This window comes from Schistosoma haematobium, chromosome ZW (genome assembly GCF_000699445.3).
Source record: "Schistosoma haematobium chromosome ZW, whole genome shotgun sequence".
Lineage (NCBI taxonomy): Eukaryota > Metazoa > Platyhelminthes > Trematoda > Strigeidida > Schistosomatidae > Schistosoma > Schistosoma haematobium.
The window spans coordinates 51,069,301-51,092,186 of NC_067195.1; the positions used below are offsets into that span (position 1 = coordinate 51,069,301).

General features: G+C 31.0%; 1 protein-coding gene across 1 annotated transcript in view; it reads left to right on the forward strand.

Annotated features, from left to right (window-relative positions):
• MS3_00003817 (uncharacterized protein) overlaps positions 1-22,886 on the forward strand; it is a 69,926-nt gene that overhangs the window by 38,541 nt on the left and 8,499 nt on the right. The window contains exons 8-12 of the mRNA XM_051211678.1: positions 8,604-8,704; positions 9,358-9,489; positions 13,085-13,207; positions 16,394-16,532; positions 18,315-18,515. Of these exons, the coding sequence (XP_051071767.1) occupies positions 8,604-8,704; positions 9,358-9,489; positions 13,085-13,207; positions 16,394-16,532; positions 18,315-18,515 (696 nt within the window). The remainder of the gene's footprint in view (positions 1-8,603; positions 8,705-9,357; positions 9,490-13,084; positions 13,208-16,393; positions 16,533-18,314; positions 18,516-22,886) is intronic.

Genomic DNA, 22,886 nt, shown 5'->3' on the forward strand with positions numbered 1-22,886 from the left:
GATGAAATCAACTATTAAATAAATAAACAGTCTCAACTAACTCATCGTCTGTATATCTGATATCAATTTTCATAATTTCATAATATTATAAAACCTAATCAATAATTTTATATTTACTTAAATGTATTTCTAAGAATTTATTAATTTAAAGTATATAAATCGTCCATTACATCTTACCGTACATCTAATGATAATAGATGATGGAAATTTATTCGTTCTCCACCGAATGCATGATATTTTATTCTATCTTCTGACCTCTTTACAAATTGATATAAGCTGTAGGATTATTAAAGAATATAATGTAATCAACCTTTTATTCATTCTGAATTTCCTTTATGACCACCCATTATCCAATTTAGGATTGGATTCGAGATATTCACGTCTAGAAGGGAGTATGATATACCTTGACTATTGATTCACAATCTCATTATCTGTTTTGTTATATAATATAGAGTAATATTTATCCGATATAATTAGTAAGTTACTGTTCTACTCTCCACTTGGTTAACTTCATAGGTCAGTACTACTTTTGCAAGAGAAGATCCTTAGCTTTTGGCGATTTTAAGTTGTTTAGAGGTGATAATTATCTTAATTTCAGTTAATAAACAATAGTCAAGGAATTGAAAATCTTCCTGTAAATCATAAGTTAACTTTAATAATATTCTTGTATATGACTGACACAATTTAACCTCAAATCTGGCATTCATATATTTGGACAAACAAGATTTGTAAAAAAAACCAGACTCTTGAATAACAATTACTTACTATTTAGTCAATAATAAACTTTAATAATTCAGAACTAATAAAAAAATTCCCTTATAACCTATAATTCTTTTACACTAATTATACATAAAGGTGTAAACAAACATTACGGACGGAGATTAAAGTCCATTAAAAAAACTAACTCTTAGAATAAGTAAGTGGTCAAGGTTACTTATTTAGGAAACAAAATGATAATAATAATTTTGTCTTTCTATTTTGCTTGGTAGTCTGTAATTATAGTGTACACTGTTATTATCATTATTATTAACATTGATGTTTTTACGTTCGCTTTCATATAATAAATGTTTTACTTAGAACGCAATTAATGGTAAACATTAGCTCTTTATAAACTAGTTTTATTTTCTATTATTCATAAAAAATTTGGATATGCTTATCGTCTATCTGATGATTGATGATAGTAAACCAACAATTATTTCCTACAGTCGTCGTTTACTACTGAAATGCCATTTACCCTCTTCAAGATATTACTGTCTGAAAGTATATATATATAAATGAAAGACAATTTCCACCATAATTTGACATCAAATGAATGTGTAATAAAGCTTGATAATGAATTTCTAACAAGAAATCTGATGAAAATGTTTCAACTTAAAGATTCCGTTTAACATTTACTACATTGTAAAACAAAATATATTCTGTGAACTTATGAAGACTTTAAAAGTAGATAGAAATGGTTATTGACTGTTTTCTGTTAGATCTTAAGACAGTTTAATTACAGAAATTCAATGTAATTCATTCTGATTTCACAGTTAGCGAAATATACAGTTAAACAAAACTTGAGAGAATCAGTACATTTTAGCAGCTAATTTTTTTGACATTTTTACTCAATCTTGAAGCTTAAGTAGCTCAATAAAAAAATGTTTATGCAGAGAACTGACCTTCACTAAGCAATTGTTTAAAATCAGTGACCACTGAACTTTTGGAGTTAAGTCGGGTGAGTAAACTGAAATAGACATTACTAACAACATTTGATAATGATTAAAAAGGTAGGTTATCTCATCTTGACTTACTGGTTTGTAGATAATATGATTATCACAAGGTCTACAAGCTTTGAGTTCAGTCAGTAGCAAATTAGTAGATGAGGAAAATTGGAGAATTTCATACTGGGACGAGACAACTGCCTAGTCCTTTCTAGTTTACGTCATAAGCTTCCTTCAAATCGAACGAACTATACAGAAATCTTACCCCAGTATATTTTGGTTAGCTCTGTGAGTAGGAGAATACATTTTTTAAAAATGAAATAAATGATGAAACACGAATTTCAATCGTCTCTTATTCAAGCTAATTGCATTACTGAATCAAATATTATTTACGTAACATTGTAATTCCATTTACAGCATTATTCATTACAAATAATATAACATAATAATGTTAGTCATACTATTCTGACTAAAAGAAAATCTAATGACAACAATATGTAGTAATAGTAGCTGTTATAAGGTATTCTGATGTTATCTCTATTTCGATTATCTTTATGTTTCTGCTACGAATTATTATCTATCTTATTCCATTCCTAATCTATTTATTAGTAGTATAGAAATTTTATTTTTTAAGAAGACCGATCGTTTCTTAATAGAATAATAAAATGATAATTATCACTAACAACACTACTACTGTAGTGAACACGAACACGAGTGGAGACAATCGAATGTATTTGACACGAAATTACAGAGCATCTCAATAAAATCTGAGAACCATATAGTAAATTGTTAATTTGCAAATTATCAATCCATCGTATCAAACTTCACTGTTCCTGTTGCAAACATTAATCCATTGCCTCAGATTTCATTGTTCATGCATTTTCATAGCGATTGCGTTCCGTTTCTGTTCTTTCCTTATCGATCTTCTACAGAAATACATTCTATGCCCGACCACCGTTATATACTGCTTATGTGGATATAAGTAACCCACAACACACTACTACTAATATTAATAATACTACTATTACTACTACTGCTACTACATATTATTTATTAAAATTATATTGAAGTAAAACGTTTATATATTTGAATAGGGAAATAACTAAACATTAAAATTAATATAAATAATAAAAACAACCAATAAATGCGCGAAAATTTGTGAACAGTTTGAACGATGTAATTCAAGAGGTAAACAACTGATTCATTTAATTTAAAAAATAACTTTATTAAAAACTTCTAATCTATTCTGACAAAACATTGAAAAAGAAATCTAGTTAACTATTTTGAACTTGATTTTACAGTACTACTTTATTAGACATAGATAATGTTTAGTTAGACATCAATATAGATTAGTATAAACTTTAAGACTGAATTGAATAAGGAAATGAACAATCTGAAAATAAAAAAAAGAATGAATGTACAGATAGGAAAAGTAATGCAATGAAGAAGAGTATAAATGTTAGAACTCTATAACTTATTTTTTTAAAATGTAAACAACAAATGTGTCTAGTATATATATATATATATATATATATATATATATATATATCAAAAGCTTTCAGTTACTGATTAGAATAAACATACAAACTAAAACCAGGAAATATTCATCATATAATAACGAGTAACTTCACGAACTAATCATATGGTTTACTTGGACTATCATTGTAGTGAACGAGAACACAAGTGTGGGGATAAATGAATGTATTTGAGTACGACATTACAGTACATCTTAGTAAAATCTGAGAACCATACAGTAAATACTTAATTTGGAAAATATCAACCAATTGTCTCAAACTTGGCTAATCCTTTCACAAATATCAGTCAATCGTCTCAGACTTCATTGTTTTTGCATTTTCCTAACAATTACGTTGTGTTCCCGTTCTTTCCTTCTCGACCTTCTGTTGCCAGACATCCTAATTTTGACTATCGTTGTATACTACTCATGACTATATAAGTGACACACATTAACGTATGGTGTGTATGAGATATATGTTGACAATCCCCAGTAGAAAAACGTACAACACTTTATAAAATGAACTAAAGATTTTGTCATTTACCTTAAGTTTCATTACACCTAGTAGCTCGATTATATACGATCATTACTTCAAAAATTCTGTGATCTCAAAAAAATAGATTTCATTTTCTCCATCTTAAAATACCAAGATTTTGTACACATTCAAATATATAGGGATTAGAACCTTCATGCAAAGTGTGACATCATTTGACCAATCAATGGAAATATAATGATTTAAACATCTAAATCTTAGTTCAACACATAAACGTATAGTTCATATCAATGCGTAATGAAAACGATCACTAAGTGTATGTATTAAAAGTTTAAAAAATTCTTCTGTTTTTTGTCGCTACACATATATACATTTTAAACCACCCATAATTTCAAGTGACAAAATGTTTGTAATTCATTCATTCACTTGTAAATTTAAACTACTCTGAAAAAAATGTATTGCTAGAATATTTATTTATTTATTATTATTAATGGCCTTATTCAGTATTATATTTTTCGTACAACATAGGATTTTCAGTTCAAAGTATTTCAACAAGTTTCCTTTTCTTATTTCTTGATCAATCCTGACAAAAAATATTGAGTAATAGCCAGTTAGAAGTTAGTATTCCAGTCAGTCGACATCTAAATAATGTACATTCTTTTCGCTGCATATTACCAGCAACCACAATATCTCTGATTGGGCCTATTGTAACTAGTACAACGAAATATTATTCACTTTTCAGAAACGGATATGAATAGATTACACGATTAATAGCCATAATGATGTATTAAAACAAAAAAATTAGATAACTTGTTGATATATCGTCGAGATTATATTTTATGAAGGACCCAATTCACTCATCCATTTCGCTTAAACGAGTTTTGTCATTATAGCTGACATCAGTTCATGATGAAAACCCTGAATCTAATTCCTAATCCTAACTATCAACTGTAAATCATAATTCTAATTCTTTAGACTGGTTTATAACCTTCATTTGGTCCTAGTTATTAGATGAACACTCTCATGGTCAGTTTAGCATCGCTCAAAGGTTGTCCATAAATTACAGTCTCACCGAAATATCTAGATGGCAGAAACAGGTAGCCTAAATATTTATCTATTGAAATACTTTCTATTAAGTTACTTTTTTCTTTTTCTTATTCACGAAGGAATATCTACAATTCAATTGGATCTTTTTCTTACGTTTTATTAATTCATTATCTCTATTATTATTGATCATACTATACTTCACTTAATCTTTATTATTTGTGTTATGAATAACAATATTTTTTTCTTGATATCATCATCAAAATATCACGCTAAATTGCTATTTATTTAACTAGATTCCTCTTTATTACTCTGAAAATTTTATGTATTTTAAAATGGTTTCGAATAATTTCATAAGTCAATAAATTTTTCTCTTGTTGCGTTCATAAGAAAAAAGGAGAAAGGAAGAAATTCCACTTATAAAAAGAAAAGAAAAGAGAAATATATCATAGAATATCATATTCATCTCATATTACATTTATCATATTCCAAGTTCATCTGTTCACTTCTTTTTTTTATTCTCTATAATTCATAATGAATATACACTAGAGAGTAGAAGTGCTTAGATGAAACTGTAAAAGTTTATAGATTAAATAAATATGTGTATCGATGTATATTAATATGTGTGTGTACATGTTTGTCTGTATGTATCCAAAGACCTGTGTTTATCCTTCTTGTGTTTTTTATTATTTATTTGAGATATTTCATGATATTGAAAAATTGAGAAAAGCAAATGATTATCAACCATGAAAACAAGTGTATGTGTGTGTATGTGCATTCATGTGTGCGTGTGTGTGGTTGTGGTTTTTTTTTCAATATTCCAATTTTTCTTACTATAAAGAGACAGACAAACAAACAAAATTCTATTCCTCTTAAATAAAATACCACAAAATTCCTTGAAACAAGCAAACAATCAAACTACTAATTTTCAATATAATTTTTACCCACATTACTTTATTTTTCAAAAAAAAATGGTCATAATATGAGGTTGAAAAACTTTTTTTTTCAAGTCAAACCAAGTTAAAAAAGAAAAGATTATCAAGTTGAAAATAAAACAAAAATATCATGGGAGTCATTGAAGATGAGTAGATTAAATTTTGACAGTATGTCTTTATATAGAAATGGGTTGATTTTATTTGAATATCTATTTCATGTTAGTTAACAGAAATATTTGTTCCTTATATATTATTTCTTATTTCATTTAACCATATATTAGTATGATATTAGCATCACCATCATCATCATCAACAACAACAACAACAACACAAACAACAAGAAAAACAGAAGATAAGTAAACAATAAAAATCTATAAAGTAAAATATTGGCAAGAAAATGGAAAACTAGTAGTAAAATTAATAGATGTTATTGTACTGTTATAATTCACCCAAAATATCACTTTAAAATATGACAATATAAAAAATCATAATTAAAATCTTATTTCATTTTTCTTATCTTTTAAAAATCAGATACTACTTCAATTTATTTTAGAATATAGAACTTAGTATTTAAAATAAAAAAGACGATTAGTGGTAAATAGAACTTAGAAATTAATAATAAGAAATAATATCAGGAGTTTTGTAGAGATTTTAGAAATTTCAATGGTTGAAATCATGAATCAATTGAAGCTAGACTACCATGGAAAACCTGGAAGCATTGGAGGGCCGTCTTGTCCTAGTGTGAGAATCCTGAGCAGAGCGCATCCGTGATCCCGTCTACCGCGAGATTTGAACTCAGGACCTATCAGTCTCGCGCGAAAGCGCTTAACCATTAGTTTCAATTGACTCATGATTTCAACCAGTGAAATTTCTAAAATCTCCACAAAACACCTGATAATAATCATCTGCTCACTAGTGACTGACATCAAGAGACATTTCTTGGAGTTCTAGTGAGAAGCCGTGACCAGTGGTTCAACAAGGTCTGTTGTGAAATATCAGCTCACTGAAGACAATGGTATACGGTGGCACAACTTCACGGATTGTTTGAAGTTAGACATTAACGTCGTTGGATGCTGGCTCAGTGGTCTAATGGTTATGCGCTCGCGCGCGAGACTGATAGGTCCTGGGTTCGAATCTCGCGGGCGGTGCGGGATCGTGGATGCACACTGCTGAGGAGTCCCATACTAGGACGAAACGGCCGTCCAGTGCTTCCAGATTTTCAATGGTGGTCTAGCTTCAACTGACTCATGATTTCAATCTGTGAAAATTTCTAAAAATCTCCACAAACCCCTTCTGATATTAGCTATTTACATATAAACGGTCAGTTTCAGCAGCCAACAGCACTTTCCATGATTATATTGAATACTATAACAGATATAAAATTATTCTTTTTATAATGTAAATATTCAGTTTATTTAACAATCATAATTTGCAATTCTACTCACATATTATTCAAATATAATAGAACAATTAATTATAAATCATTTTTGTATTGGTTGTTTGAATCTTCTAATTGGTGTTTAGAGCTGCAATTGATCAGTCTCTTATGGGAATATGTGCATCCTATGCGGATTGCCTTGATATTACCTTAATTCACAAGCATCACAAACAAATATGGATAGTGGCTACCAGTGAAATCGAAAACAAGCGTTTCGACACATTTGGGACTCGTCAAGTGGATGTACATGTGAAGAGTTGATGTTTGCTACGGAACTCGAACTCAGTACCGTTTACTTCGAATGCCATCGCGTTATCCATTTAGCTACCAAGCATAGTTATATGTTAGCTTGTGTAATAGGGAGAAGCTTAGTTCATTTTTGTATTGCTTGTTTGAATCTTCTCATTGATATTTAGGACTGAAATCGTTGCTCATAATGATAAAATAACTTCCATTCCTTATTCATCATAACATGATATCAGCCGGAACAAACTATTTAAAACTAAAAAGAACTAGACTCCTGCTTTGTTCTACTTCAAAATTTCTCAGTACTCCTCATTCGTAACCTGAAAAATAACCTAAGGTATAGGTAGTAGATATTGTGATGATCACAATATTTTTCTAATCACAGATTTAAGATTCAGTGATCTATATTAACAAATTTAGTCAAATATAAATTCAGAAACAATGTGTTCAAATCTTAGGGAAGGATTATATTGTTCGTCCGGACTTTATTTATCAGAAAAATGAAACTTTGTGGCCTATTTATTAAATCCGCTGTTAAATGCTTGATGGAGACGCTGAGAATTCATTTAAATTGAATGAAAGTAAACTTTACAGTCCTATAAATGATTTTAGATTGATATCATAAAAGGATGAATGTTAGAATATCACTGAAAACTTGTAAACAATGGACGGCCATTTCGTTCTAGTATGTAACTCCCCAGTAGTACACGCGCAGACGCTCAACATCTACGCTGCTGAGCCGGTATTCAACGGTGTTAGTGTCTAACTTCAACCAATACACAAAATTGCGCGACCGTCCACCATCGTCCTCAGTGAGTAACTGCCCAACAAGAGACACATTTGAGCTCCATTGGTCAAAGCTTCTCACTTGAACTACAGGAAAACTATATTGAACCAAGTCACTGGTGAGCACATGATAATTATCAGTATACGGTTCGCATGCGAGACCGAAGGTCCTGAGTTCGAGTCCCACGTGTGTGGTCGTCGATGCGCACTGCTGAGGAGTCCCATACTATGGCGAAACGGCCGTCCAATGCTCCCAGGTTCTCAATGGTGGCCTAGTATTGATCCATTCATTATACCAATCTGAACTCAATAATCTCCCCAACCTTTACTGATAATTATAAATGAGTACCAAAAATATATTTGTACATTTGTATTCTCAATTTCTATTTCCATATTTCAGATTCATGTGAGTACACTTAAATATTGCTTTTCTTTCACTTTTCAGTTTATCATTTCCCGTGACGGTAATTGTGGTCTTAATTATGAACATTCTGTTGCTGAAGGAATTGCTGTAGTACGTCTGATAGAACATATTCTTCAATATATGTAAGTTATTGAGCCTTATTCAATTTGCTGAATGGAATATAACTTCCAGAGCATTTTAAATAATGTCCTCATTAAGTAGTTGGAAAGTTCAAAAACTGATCATTTTACTTGTGGAGCTTGAATAATCTCAGCTTTGACCTTGGTGAAAATGATCAATACGTAATATTAATAAATCATAGAATACTACAGAGCTATTGTTAATTGTCAGAAATTCTTTAAATGAAACCAATTCATAAATAGAAACTGCTTCAAACTGAAACAAAATCTTTCATTCTCTAATCACTAGTTAATCTATCAATATTAAATTACTAATTGAAGGTTATCGTAATGAGAACACAATTTAATTACTGAACATGTTGAAAAACCTCGTTTGTACATCAAACGACTTCCCCACTAATTTTTAGTAGTTTCTAGGGTAGATTTTATCCAGCGGTCACTGGAACTTAACCATCAGTAGGTATTCATTCGAATGTCTCTATTAAAAAGGACATGAGATAAATAATACTTATTATCACACTACAACAGTATTGACAAAAAGATATAGCTTTTTATTTGACAGAGATAATGTTATTATAGAATAATTTGCCCTCAAGAATATGTTAATTTAAGCAAGATAAAATAAAGACGGTATTTGCCTCCTATTTGAATTCTAGGAAAGAAGTAAAACGATGGAAATTAGTTCGATTCCCATCTGTATGTGAATTGGCGTATCCGAGAAGAATGAAATGGAATTTAGACAATAATTCAAAATCAATGATTGACTACGCCTTGAATGAAATTGATAAGTAAGTAGCTTCTTTCTTTTCTCGATTATATAATTTAGTAAAACCAGGGTAGTTTTAATCATAATATCTCATCAGCTGATAACTTGTTGAGAATCAAGAAGTGATAAATATCCTTTTCGTCCTAGCTTTAAACTCAACAGTAACATGATTGCACTTAAGACTTACGTGAAAGCACTTGGTCAGTGAGTTGTAATCTAATAGTCAACATTTCAAGTCTTAATAACGAATAGAGACACTGGTGAGCCTTCAAATCTTTAAGAGTTCCTTAGCTGATTCCAATAGGTAGAAAGAACTATCTTCAAATATCTACAAATCATTAACTTAAGAATAAAATGGGTAAAAGATAACTTGAGGTATTTCCATCATTTCGAGGCATCTCAAAAAATAAGTTCTGAACCGAGGAAATCTAAACAAATTATCCATTAAAATAGTTGTTGTGTGCTTAAATACCTAAACAAAACAATCATAAATACTGAACAAATGGATGTATAAAATTAATGCGATACATTGTTTCTCAAAAAAAACATTTTAATTAATTCATTCGGAAGCCAGAGATGGTGACACTGACGAATTCAGATGATTAGTTATTCATTTCAAAATAGATCCATATAAAACGTGAGCGCAGTCATTAAGAATCGACAAAATGCAGGTGAAAACTCAGTAGAAATGTTTTGTTTGAATACCTCTTGACGAGGATAAAGCATGGCCTGTATTAACAATACGAAAGTGTTTGCTATCCATCTCCAGCGACTCGTCCTGATTTCTTCCTCCGCTGGGTTCTGGTTTGTTATCCCCCACAGTACGTTGTTTCTGATAGTGTCTGGCAAACGGATCCGAAGTATTTTGCGTAGACAACTGTTAATAAACACTTGTATCTTCTGGATAATGGCTTTCGTAGTTCTCCAAGTTTCCACCTCATACAGTAGAACTGTCATGACACTTGTTTTGAAAATTCTGGCCTTGGTGTTGGTTGACAGTTGTTTTGAGTTCCAAATGTTCTTCACTTGTGAATATGCTGCTCTTGCTTTGTTAAGGTTTGACTAGGGAGTTTTAAACTAAGAAGGTGTAGAATCTATCAACTGTTATGTGATAGGTAGCAAATAACCCTAACAATCAATCCTTAATCTTATAAATTCGTCAAAAGTTTACAAGACCATAAACTAACATTCATAAACATTTTAAGTAAAGCTTAACCCTAGTTATTTTGTATAAAATATTTTGCTTATGAGTGACGAGTTATCCTCTCTTCTGATAACTGTTCATTGTGAGCTTGTATCATTAATTTGGATTAATATGCAGTCTTCACTCAACCACAGTCAATTCAGCCAGTTATTTATCATTTATAATAACCATTATAGAAAGTGGGATTCGAATTCCTACGTGATAAAACTATGTTGATATCATTTTGTTTATATATTTTCCTTAACATAATGACAAATATAAGAAAAGGTTTTGTGGAGATTGTAGTAATTTCAATAGTTGAGATCATGAGTCAATTGAAGTTAGATCACCATGAAATATCTGGAAGCACTGAACGACAAGTGTTTATCATTTCAAATCTAATTAAAGAGTATTACATTTTATTTACCTATTTTCTTTCAAGTAAAACTTCCTTCAAAAAAAACATTCTTCCAATTTCTTCGGTTATTTTATGCAGAAAATTAGGAAAAAAACTTTTCTTTGGTTAATTCACTAGCTTTTAATTAAAATAAATTCGATTTGTTAGCATTTATCCCTGTTCTCCCTTCTTCCCCTTCCTCTTTTTGTTCATTTGGATACTAACTATTTATGATTTAATTAAATTATGCTTTTTCCCTTAGATGTTGATTAATTTATACAAAAAACCGAATTTTTCCTAAATTGATAATATTTAATTTTATTTACCTATGGATTGAAAAATACAAAAAAATACTTAGAAAACTTCATTATCTTCTTTTAGCTATGCTATTTCATTGAATGACCCTCAAAAAACAAACAAACAAACGTGACTTGAATTGTTCAATCTCAACATCCATTTGAATATATGATGAGAGAGTTTTAGTTATTTTATGATTTTTGATAAGTGTGAATTAATAGAAAATCATGAAGAGTAAACTATTCTATATTTACTACTGAATTAAATATCATTATCTGTTCATACTTATATCAGTTTTTGCAGTAAATAATCACAGTTAAAGATACCTCGAACTTTTTCATAAAACTACTGAATAATTTAATAAGCAATAATGATGATTCTAAGGAAAGATGGATAGTGGGTGGCAGTGGAATCCAGGACACAAGTTTCGTCCTATTCGAGACTTGTCAGAAGTCTAACAGGAATCAGTAGTTAAATGGATGACGCGATGGAGTTTGAAGCGAACGGAACTGAGTTCGAGTCCTAGAGTGAACATCAACCTTGAAATGCAGTTACATTCAGCTGAAGAGTCCCAAATAGAACGAAGTGTGTGTCCTGTATTTCAGTGCTAGCCACTATCCATCTTTGTAAATATTGCTTGTTAATTAAGGCAATAACGAAGCAATACGCACAGTGTGCACATATGCCCATAAGAGACTGATCAACTGCAGACCTAAACATCAATGGGAAGATTCAAATAAACAATACCAAGTGAATTTAATATAGATGATTATTAGTATCTTTTTTACTAAAATATAATTATAAACTTTCTTTTGAAATTAAAATATACATTAGACTGACAATTTTTCAATTGTATCATAGCCAGTAAATACTACTTTCAGTAGGACGTACTTTGAACTACAGGGTATAGAACTATTACATTCACATATTAAGCAACTAATATTGACTATTATTTATGTAAATAAACTCGATAACTGGTCAATAAGCGTTAAAACTATTGTTTTCCAATGAATTCGAACAAATAGCATAAACTATATCAAACATTTCTAAACTACAAACGAATAAAACTTATTTAGTTTATGAAGGATAAAAAGAGTAATAAGAAAGGCATTACCGTTATTAATATTATTATCTATATTATGATTAACCAGTAGAATCGATTATCTTCAAGAAGGAAAATTTTCAGCATAGGGTTACGGAGATTGTTGAGTTTAGATTGATGTCATGAATGGATGAATGTTAGACCACCGTTGAAAACCTGAAAGCAATGGACGGCCGTTTCGTCCTAGTATGCGACGCCTCAGAAGTGCATATCCACGATCCCGCACCGAAGGGACTCGAACACAGGACCTTTGGTCTCACACGCGATCGCTTAACCTATAGACCCCTGAGCCAGCATCTATCGGTGTCTAACTCCAACAACTCCACGATATTGGGCGATTATCCACCATTGTCCTCAGTGAGTAACCACCTCACAACAGACAAGGTTGAACTTCACTGGTCACGGCTTCTGGCTGGACGCGCACTGCTGAGAATTCCCATACTAGGACGAAACAGTCATCCAGTGCTTCCAGGTTTTTAATGGTAGTTTAACATCAATCCATTCATGATATCAACCTAAAGGTACTTTTCATCAAAAAATGTATACTCATTATATTTTTCACTATTAAAATACAAATGCTATTCATTAGTTATAAATCTACTGGTGAAAATAATTACAAACTATCTTTTTTGTTTTAGGATAGCAGATGATCTGGACTTATACATACTTCGTTATAAACAATATGGACGAGAATTCCCAAAAACTGTCAACATGAGCCCAGATTCATTCATTCAATTAGCTTTACAATTAGCTCATTTCAAGTAAGTTATACAGTAATAATAATAATGATAATAATAATAGTAATAACAAATAATATATACATTCATTTCGGAATATCAAATCACAATTTTGAAGAAAAATTTGCATATCAACTAATCTCTATATTCGGTCACTCTTGTACAAAAGTTATTTCTAGGTTGATTCATTTCGTTTATTGTACTAAAAGCTTCTAACTGAAACAAACAACATCAAAAGTAGTTGACTGAACAATTAATTAATCAGAAAACTTTCTGCCTTGTTTGTATTCAATGGAATAATAACAGTTCGCAAAGCTTAACTGATTGATTTTTTTTATTTACGTAGGACAACCACTGATTAAATAGGAATAATAGTTTTATTTTTTATCATAAGAAAAGAATTTTCGACATCAGTTGTGTAGTACTGAAATAAAACCTCGAATACTTATTATTATTCAAGAGTTATATTTTATAAGTACTTCTACAATAGTCATGATTTTCCACTCATCTTAAATAATGAAGCCTTACTCTTAGTTTAGGTGTTACAACCAATTATTGAACACACGAATTCCAATATAATCATCAATCGGTTTCTTTTTTCAAAGAGCAGAGAATGTGGAGAATATGCCGATGAGTTCAGTGTTTCAGCATTTAGTACCGTGATAAATTGTAAGCCTTTCATAATATCACGTGAGTACGTAAAGGATTTACAATTATTTCTTTCGAACAAATCTAAAACAGGAAGGTTTATTGAAATATCTGCACAGTTGGGAAATGTGTCTAAAACTTTTTGCCGGGCAGCTGTCTTCAATAGTGGGGAATATAAAATATGAAAATGATATATATAATATTTGATCAAACAGAAAACCATGTGATTACATAAATACTGTTTTCTCTAGTATCATTATAAGATTAACAATTGATCACTTTTGAACTCATATTTGCTTCGAATGGAATGTACTCATGCGAAATAATGCTGTATATCTTTATAAAAAATAATTGTGTTCAGCAGTAAACCTGAGTTAATTATTACCGCAAATATTCGTTAGTTTTCCTTAGTTAAAATGGTCAGGTGCGATCCGAAGAACTCCGTCATAACACCTGTAACTAGGACACTGAGTTATATGAGCTTGAATCGACTGAGTATTAGAAATTCTCTCAAGATGTTATTCACACTCTGATGATGAATGATGACTAGGACATGACATACGCAGCTCGCTGACGTTTAGCTTGAACTACCTAACGATGGGTATATATATGGTAGTTTATTGGTCTATTAAACTGTTATTTTTACATCTAACAACTTCAATAAGCCTCACGATTACTATTTTTTTCAGTAACCGTTAACTGACTATTAATACTTTATTACATAATAACTAGTAGGAAAATTATTCAGTACACTTTGAGTACAGAACTGAAAATAATCATGATCATAATCACAAAAGCATTTTAGTTGCAATAAAGTTTATGGTAGATAGGATACAAGTTGTCTTTCAATTCCTAATTCAAAAATACATTATAGAAATAGTCAACAAAGCTCGAAAAAATAGCAATAATAATGCGATTAACCCTTCATTACTTCTGTTGTGTATGCTACTTATGTTGACAGATGTAAGTATTATGTAACACCGATCAGAAGTGAAATGTCTGGCAGCAAACGATAGTATTGAAGAGAACAGAAGTGTAAACAGAGTAACTGTAAAAACGACAGGAATGAAGGAAAGATTAAGTTTGTAATAGAAAACTGATGGAAGATGTGCAAACGGTGCATGGCTTTCATATTTTATGAACACAGTGTAATTTTACATCAAACAAATTGGTTTTCCACACCTGAGTGTTCGTTCATCACATATCTACATGGGATTAAGGGAAATACAATTTACTTGCAAAATTTCGTTTTTTTCCAAATAAAATTTAGTCATTCGATAAAAAAGTAGATATGATATGCTACCACCCAAATCACGGTATGTAAACATAAATTTGTACTAACAGATTACAGAGTAGTGACCAATATCATGTTGTCTAACTTTGAAGAAAACGACAAATAGAATTCGGTGATGTTGTTGAGTTACTTGGCAAACAGGTGACTTTTTGAATGAGTTGACTGCTAGAGTCTGATCAATACTAAGCACCATGGAATTCGGTTGCTACCAAATGACCCCGTCGGGTAAAAATTTCAGTCATGAAGGAGGTAAATCTCGATCAACATCATATCCAGTAATACCCCTCACTGTGGGGCTGGATAGAGTATACTTCAATTTAAAGAGTATCATAAAATCCTTTATAAACTCAAAGAACGATTACTGCTGAATACAAAAGAATAAAAAAGTCTAATTTAAAGATTCCTGCACAAAGTCTGTAACCACCTAACACCATAAAGCTTTGTCATAATTTTCACTCCACAATCACAAAATATTATTTGATCATCTGCTTTATTCTATAAAATTACTCATGCGAAACGCAAAAATCATATTTCTGTATGATAAAAGTGTCCATAAAAAGGACTGAAAATGTTTCTGGGAATGTAACAATATATTGTTATTTCTGTCATCAAGAGAGTTCTTCATTACATAGCTAGAATTTTATGTAAACAGAATATACCCATTGAGACAAAATAAGAAAGATTAGTTCAGCGAAGAATATTCTGTTGCAAAGATGATCATCTTACTAGAGAGATCTGCAAAGAAAAAATACTATCATTTGTGTGATTGACAAAAATTGTAACACTTCATAACATTTCTTTGAAATATAAGATATCAAAAGTTGTATATTCTTCAGACATAAGATGTCGACCAGTAAAATTGGTTTCATCGAGACAAAGGCTGATTTCCATTTCAAGAGAAATTTGTAGACAATAACCAGATTATGTCCCATATTCACTGATTTCCATGAGGTTTAATTTTTGTATACACCTGCTGATAAGAATTCAAATCTCGCGAGGACCATCAAAACCATTAAAAATAATAGATACGCCGACTTGATGAATGCAAACTAGCTCAAAATCTAGGTTTAGATTTTAATAAAGACTATCTTCAATCATCTAACAGTAACAATTAATAAATATCAAAAACTATCCGGCTCAAGATTATCCGAAATTTCCTCTACAATACCACTTTGTAACATTACCTGATTAGATTGCTTTAAAGCTATGATAGAAGACTAATTCATCTCTTAACTTATCTGACCATGCTTGTTTTCCATGTTTAACAGATTGCATAAATATTTAGTGCCAACTTATGAAAGTGCTTCAACAAGACGATTTGCTTTAGCTCGAGTTGATAATATTAGAGCTTGTTCAATGCCAGCTTTGGAATGGTGCAAAGCAATGACAGGTCAGACCAAATGTTCAGTAAGTAATTTTATTTTAGTGAAGCTGTACAGTACTGTTTGTAGCCATTTAACATATGTAATAAACAACTAAACAGTAGAACAAGATTGAGATATAAAATGTGCGGGAACTATAAGCGTTAGAAGATTGTGTCATGATCTGAAGTTTTCAAAGACAGTAATATGAAAACTATTAAGAGAATAAACCGTTGAAACCATGAACCGATCAATGTCAGACGTCTATTGAAAACGTGGGAGCACTAAACCGAAAGTTCTGGATTCAATTCCTACATCATGAGTCGTGAACGCGCACTTCTGAGGGTTTTCATACTAGGACGGAACGGCCGTTCAGGATTTCAATAGTGGTCTAATATTGATCGGTTCATGATTTCATTGAGATTTAACAATCATCACAGCTTTATACTGAGATGATTATCCCTTAGAAAAATATGGAGTAGGGAAAAACGAAACGAAAAGCTTCAATGTGATAATAACAAACAACTAACAATTACTAAAAATTAAATGACAGTAATAGCAACTGATTATCGAGTGATGAAAATCTAAAATTGTTTGAAAAATCAAGTTACTCATGCTAGTTAGCAGTGGCTGTTTCAACCTACATGAGATTAACTCTGCCAATCCTGTGCTATAGCAGCATTTACTCTATTTTAGAAAAATGTTCGAATTACATAATTCAAGCAGACTAACCAGGACACACTAATGAAATCATTTCTAATGAAAAAATCTAGTTAGACTCACGGTTAAAAAGGAAACTGTCGATAAGTAATGATAGATTTAAGAACAAAACTATATTATCGGTAAATAGATCGAAGAAAATTGTTCAATTATTGGTGCACATCAAAATTCTATCTTATTTCTAGTTAAACAATCATTTAACAGTTAAACTCATTCATAATTAAGGACACTGACATAAACCTCAATGAATAGATCTTTAAATTGGAGCTTAGTCATCTATTTGTGATTTATTACAACCATCGCAATTAATTCTGAATTTTTTATGGTATTAGGATGAGTGGTTTAATAGATATTAGTACAGTTCAGAGATATTTGAGGTAGTAGGGTTATTTTATCCAGATAACTAGTGAAAACCAGATTTTGGGCAGTGTTTTCATTCTAGTATAGGATTTTTAATCAGTATGCACCCATAACTTAGATGGATTAAATTATGAACATAACGAATTCACACTGGGGTTTTCACCTTCAAACTGCTGAGTTGGTATACGAAGAATCACATTTCCGAATTGAATCGATTTGCGATATTACTGTCCAGCGTCCCGTGGATTTACATACCTGCATAAATAAATTTAATACTTAATCAAAAATACCTTGAAAGTTTTCTGTAATAAACTCTGCAGATAAGTGACAAGCATCAATGAGAGAACGAACGTAATTATACGTTTGTTTTCTTACTAAAATATGACATCTTCGTTGAACTAAATTGAGTCATTTTTCAAAGGTCTGTAGTTTTAAACAAATTAGTCACTATTTGGATGCAATTGGTTAGTAAATAAAACACTGGTGTTTGAAGTGATAGGAATAGAGTTCAATGCTCAAACAGTTAGATCCGTGTGCGGCTTGCTCATGAGTCCTGAAAAGGACAAAACAAGCATTTTGAATTGTACCACTGGCTATCATTCATATATATCATGACTTCATTGAATAAAATATGTATAGTTGTAAATTGTAAAGTTCATATTGAGTTAATTTCAAAACATAAAATTTATTACTTACCGAATTCAATTATAGTTTTAACTGATAACTTTTAAAATAAAAACTTTTATAGACAGATGAAAAAATTCGTTTATTACGCAAAGCAATGGAATGGCAAACAGAAATTATGCTTGAAACTATTCTTGGTCATGGTGTAGATAATCATTTACTTGGTCTAAGACAAATAGCATTAGATCATGGTAAAGAATTACCAAATATTTTCAAAGATCCAAGTTATATGGAATCAAACAGATTTCGTTTGTCTACAAGTCAAGTAAGTTATAAACTATTTTAAAACTAACATAATATGATAAATTTTAGTTAAATAAAAATTATTCTAAGCAAAGATTAATAGTGTCTAGCAGTGAAATCCAGTTTGCTGCACGTTTCTTCCTATTCGGGACTCGTCAGCTGGATGTACCTGCATCTTAGTGTTAACGGTCACTCTGGGACTCGAACCCAGTACTGTCCGCTTCTGAATATACAAATATTAATTAAAATTCATAATTGAATGCCAAGTACATAAAAGATATTAGTTAGAAAATTAAACATTTTCTTAATGATGCCAAAGATATATGATTTGAAAGTTTTACCAAACAATTGTAAAATTCTAGAAGTGTAGTGAACAGAAAACGGGTGGGGACAACCGAACGTATTCGACACAGAATTACAGAGCATCTCAATAAAATCTGAGAACTATATATTAAATCGTTAATTTGCAAAATGTACACCAGTTGTCTCAAAATGCCTCAGACTTCATTGTTCTTACATTTTCATACAAATTGCATTCTATTCCCGCTCTTGTTTTCTTGATCTTGCCTTATCTTCTGCTGCCAGACATTAATTCCTGACTCGCATAATATACTACTTATATCAATATAGGTAGCACGCACCACAAAAGTAATTTTAAAAATAAGATCATACATTTATTAAAATTAGTTGATAAGAGATCAATTTATATTTACTGAATTGATAAGCAACATTTTCTTTTAAGAAAAATTTTAAAAAATTGTTTGAATCAAAACTAAATTGGTATCATTTGGTCTTTTCATGTTAATCACTCGTTAGTGTTCGTTTTTTTAGGGGGGTTTTCAATACTTTTTTTCTTGATAGGGATTTTAAGAAAGGTATAATGAATTAATAATTTCTAAAATTAAGTTTTTGATAGAATAGCAATAAGTTTGTTTTTTTTTATCAAAATGTTATGTGATAAATTTATATATAAAATGCATTTTTTGGAGTTTTACTCTTTCCCGGTGTGCAATACATATATTGTTCATATAGCTTTATGATGTATTACGATGAATACTTACTTACTTACGCCTGTTACTCCTCACGAAGGAACATAGGCCGCTCACCAGCATTCTTCATCCAACACTGTCCCGGGCAATCCTTTCCAGTTCTTTCTAGTTGTTATTCATCCTTTTCGTATCTGCTTCTATTTCCCGACGTTATGTGTTCTTTGGCCTTCCTCTCTTCCACTTCCCTTCAGGATTCCAAGTTAGGGCTTGCCTCGTGATGCAGTTTGATGATTTCCTCAATGTGTTTCCAATCCACTTCCAGAGTCTTTTCCTAATTTCCTCTTCAGCTGGAAGCTGGTTTGTTCTCACCCATAGAAGGCTGTTGCTGATGGTATCCGGCCAATGGATGTTGAGCATCTTGTGTAGACAACCATTTATAAATACTTGTACCTTCTTGATGGTGGTTGTTTCAACTCTGTACAGTAGAACCGTCTTGACGTTCGTATTGAAGATTCTGACTTTGATGTTAGTTGACAGACAGTTGTTTTGAGTTCCATATTCTCTCCAACTGTAGGAATGTGGCCCTTATTTTTGCAATCTTCGCCTTCACGACTGCATCTGATCCTCCATTGTTCATCGATGATGTTTCCCAGATATGTGAAGGATTCTACATCTTCCAGAGTTTCGCCATCAATTGTGAATGTATTGCTACTCTCCGTGTTGTATTTGAAGACCTTAGTTTCCCCTTTGTGTATGCTGAGGCCTACTGATGCAGAGACTGCTGCTACACTGACTGTCTTTATCTGCATTTGTTCGTGTGTACGCGATAGGAGGGCTAGATCATCTGCGAAGTCCAAATCGTCTAATTTATTCTGAGCGGTCCATTGTATGCTGTGTTTTCCCTCAGATGTCGAGGTGTTCATAATCCAGTCGACCACCAGAAAAAATAATTCGAACCACGATGAATAACGTTCATTATAATTGACATGGAATAAAAATGAATACCTTCACAGTGATTAGGAAGAAAATATGAAACATACATGTACTGCATTAACTATTTCAACAAGTTATGTGCATTAGATGATTGTAAGATAGTCAACTAGGATTCCTAATGTAATGCAAATAAATAATTGAAAACCTTGGCTCAAATTGTTTTACTTCAATAATAATCTATTCTCTTACTACTTACCCTTAGAGATATAACAGTTTACATCTGATTTTATTTATCTTCAGTTGTTGTTGTTCTCATCCTTACTAACTTGTTATATTTTAGACTTTGTGAATAGCATTCAAAAAAATACTATTATCGAAATAAAATAGTTATCTTGTGCAATTTTCGATGAATCTTGAAAGTGGCTTTCCTCACAATCTGACATTCATTGTATAACCAATAGAAATCAAGGAGAAATAAACAACTGTTTCACCCAAGCCTTGAGTAGCTTAATATTGTGCACTCATAAAGAAAACTACTGAAGACTTTTAACTTACAAAAGAAATGTAGTCCTCCTAAGTCACTAAATGGAAGTCCAGAAATCCGTATTTTTTCAAAGTTAATGAAATTTTGATATATTATGAGGGTCATTTAGAAACACTGGTAAATTACTTTCTTACTCTTGATGTGGTTAACTGTACAGTATATGCCTTCTCACTAGTATTTCAGAATATCGGTGTTGAGGTATGTGATTATTTCTGAGCTGGGTAGGTCATAATTTGATTTTGATTAATATAAAGGTAATATTCATCACGAGCTAATATCAATCGAAAACCATGGACCACATAAAAGATGCTTAATCATAATTCATTTCTCTAGCTAGAGAATCAATGAACAATTATTGACTAAACAACTTTAGGAAACGTAGATATTCAATGAAAAATTAGTAAAAAAAACAATTATTTTTTTCTATAAATTGATCAATTTTCTTAGCACTGAACAGTGAGGTATAACCTAAGTACTTTAAATCGATTGTCAACTACAAATCTATATCATGGAAACAGTCACTCTGTAAAAAAAAAACACAATCATATTGATTGTAGGCAAACTATTTTTTAAAATAAAACAGTCCCTGTTTTTTTCTTCAACATTATTCTTAAAATCCTTATATAACAATTCAAGTGATTGAAATTTCGATTTTTTCATAAAAAAATAGAATAAAATAAAATAGAATAAAATTTACTAGTGAAACAATTTCATGTTAATGAAACATATTGTTATTTTCTTTCTATCTACTTTGGAAATGACACAGAAATATTTTCATGGATTAATTAATTGTCACTTGAGCAAATAGGGCATATATATATATATATATATATATATATATATATATATATATATATATATATATATATATATATATATATATATAACAATGTTTAGACGTGCATACACAAAGACAGAACTCTTCATAGTCTATGCATACATTAATTGGAAGTAATAAGAATAATAAAAAAATGTGTATGCACGAATAGACAATTAACAATTTCCCGTTTGTTCGTGTTTTTTTTTGTTGTTAATTTTATTCACTGACAAAACTCTCATAGAATTAAGACAAGTAAATAAAATGAAAAAGCATTTGAAACTCTTCATTTGATGTGGAAAAAAGAAAATAATAATAATAGATGAGTAACAAAAAAATAATCATTGATTTGAAGAAAAAAAACAAAAAAAATCATTTTCGATAACAGAAAGAAAGTGGCACAAATTTCTCCGTACAAAAAAATAATAAAATAAAATAACACAATCCAAATATATAAATACTCCATGTTGATAAGTCTGTAACAATAAATTAATAAATATAAAAGAAAGTAAGTGAATAGTGATTGATTTAGTTTTTTTTTCAAAAACAAAAAACACTTTTCCAGTTGGGAAATTTTATCTAACAAATTAGTGGTAACAATTGTATCTAATTGAGATAAAGATTTTATATCTTTATAGATTTGTTTGTTGTTGTTTTTTCTTTGTAAATTTGTTCTATACAAACGGAGTATCATGTGATTTCGATTTATATAAATGCAATAAGTAATATCGAATCATTCACAGTTGATTTAGTTATTTGAACACATAAATATTGGTACAAACGGGCACCGAATACATATACGACACACAAGTCACTTCATTTGTGTGTGGACTATGATACTACTTGAGAGGCCAGACCGAAGCAGGTAGTTTTCTTAATGAGCCACACCCGGAGCCTTCGACCTAAAAGTCTGATCCACAAGGCAGTGGAGCAACGTAAGGAGATGCAGTCTCATGATAGCCGGTGACCGATAATTGGTTCATACGCCATTTGTTCCATCGGGATCCTGGAGCCCATGTGCACCAGTGGTTTGGAATCAGGGTTTTCCAACTCCCCTATATTGAACGTCCATATCCAACAACCCAGTTAATGCGCCGGACATTCGCTCTG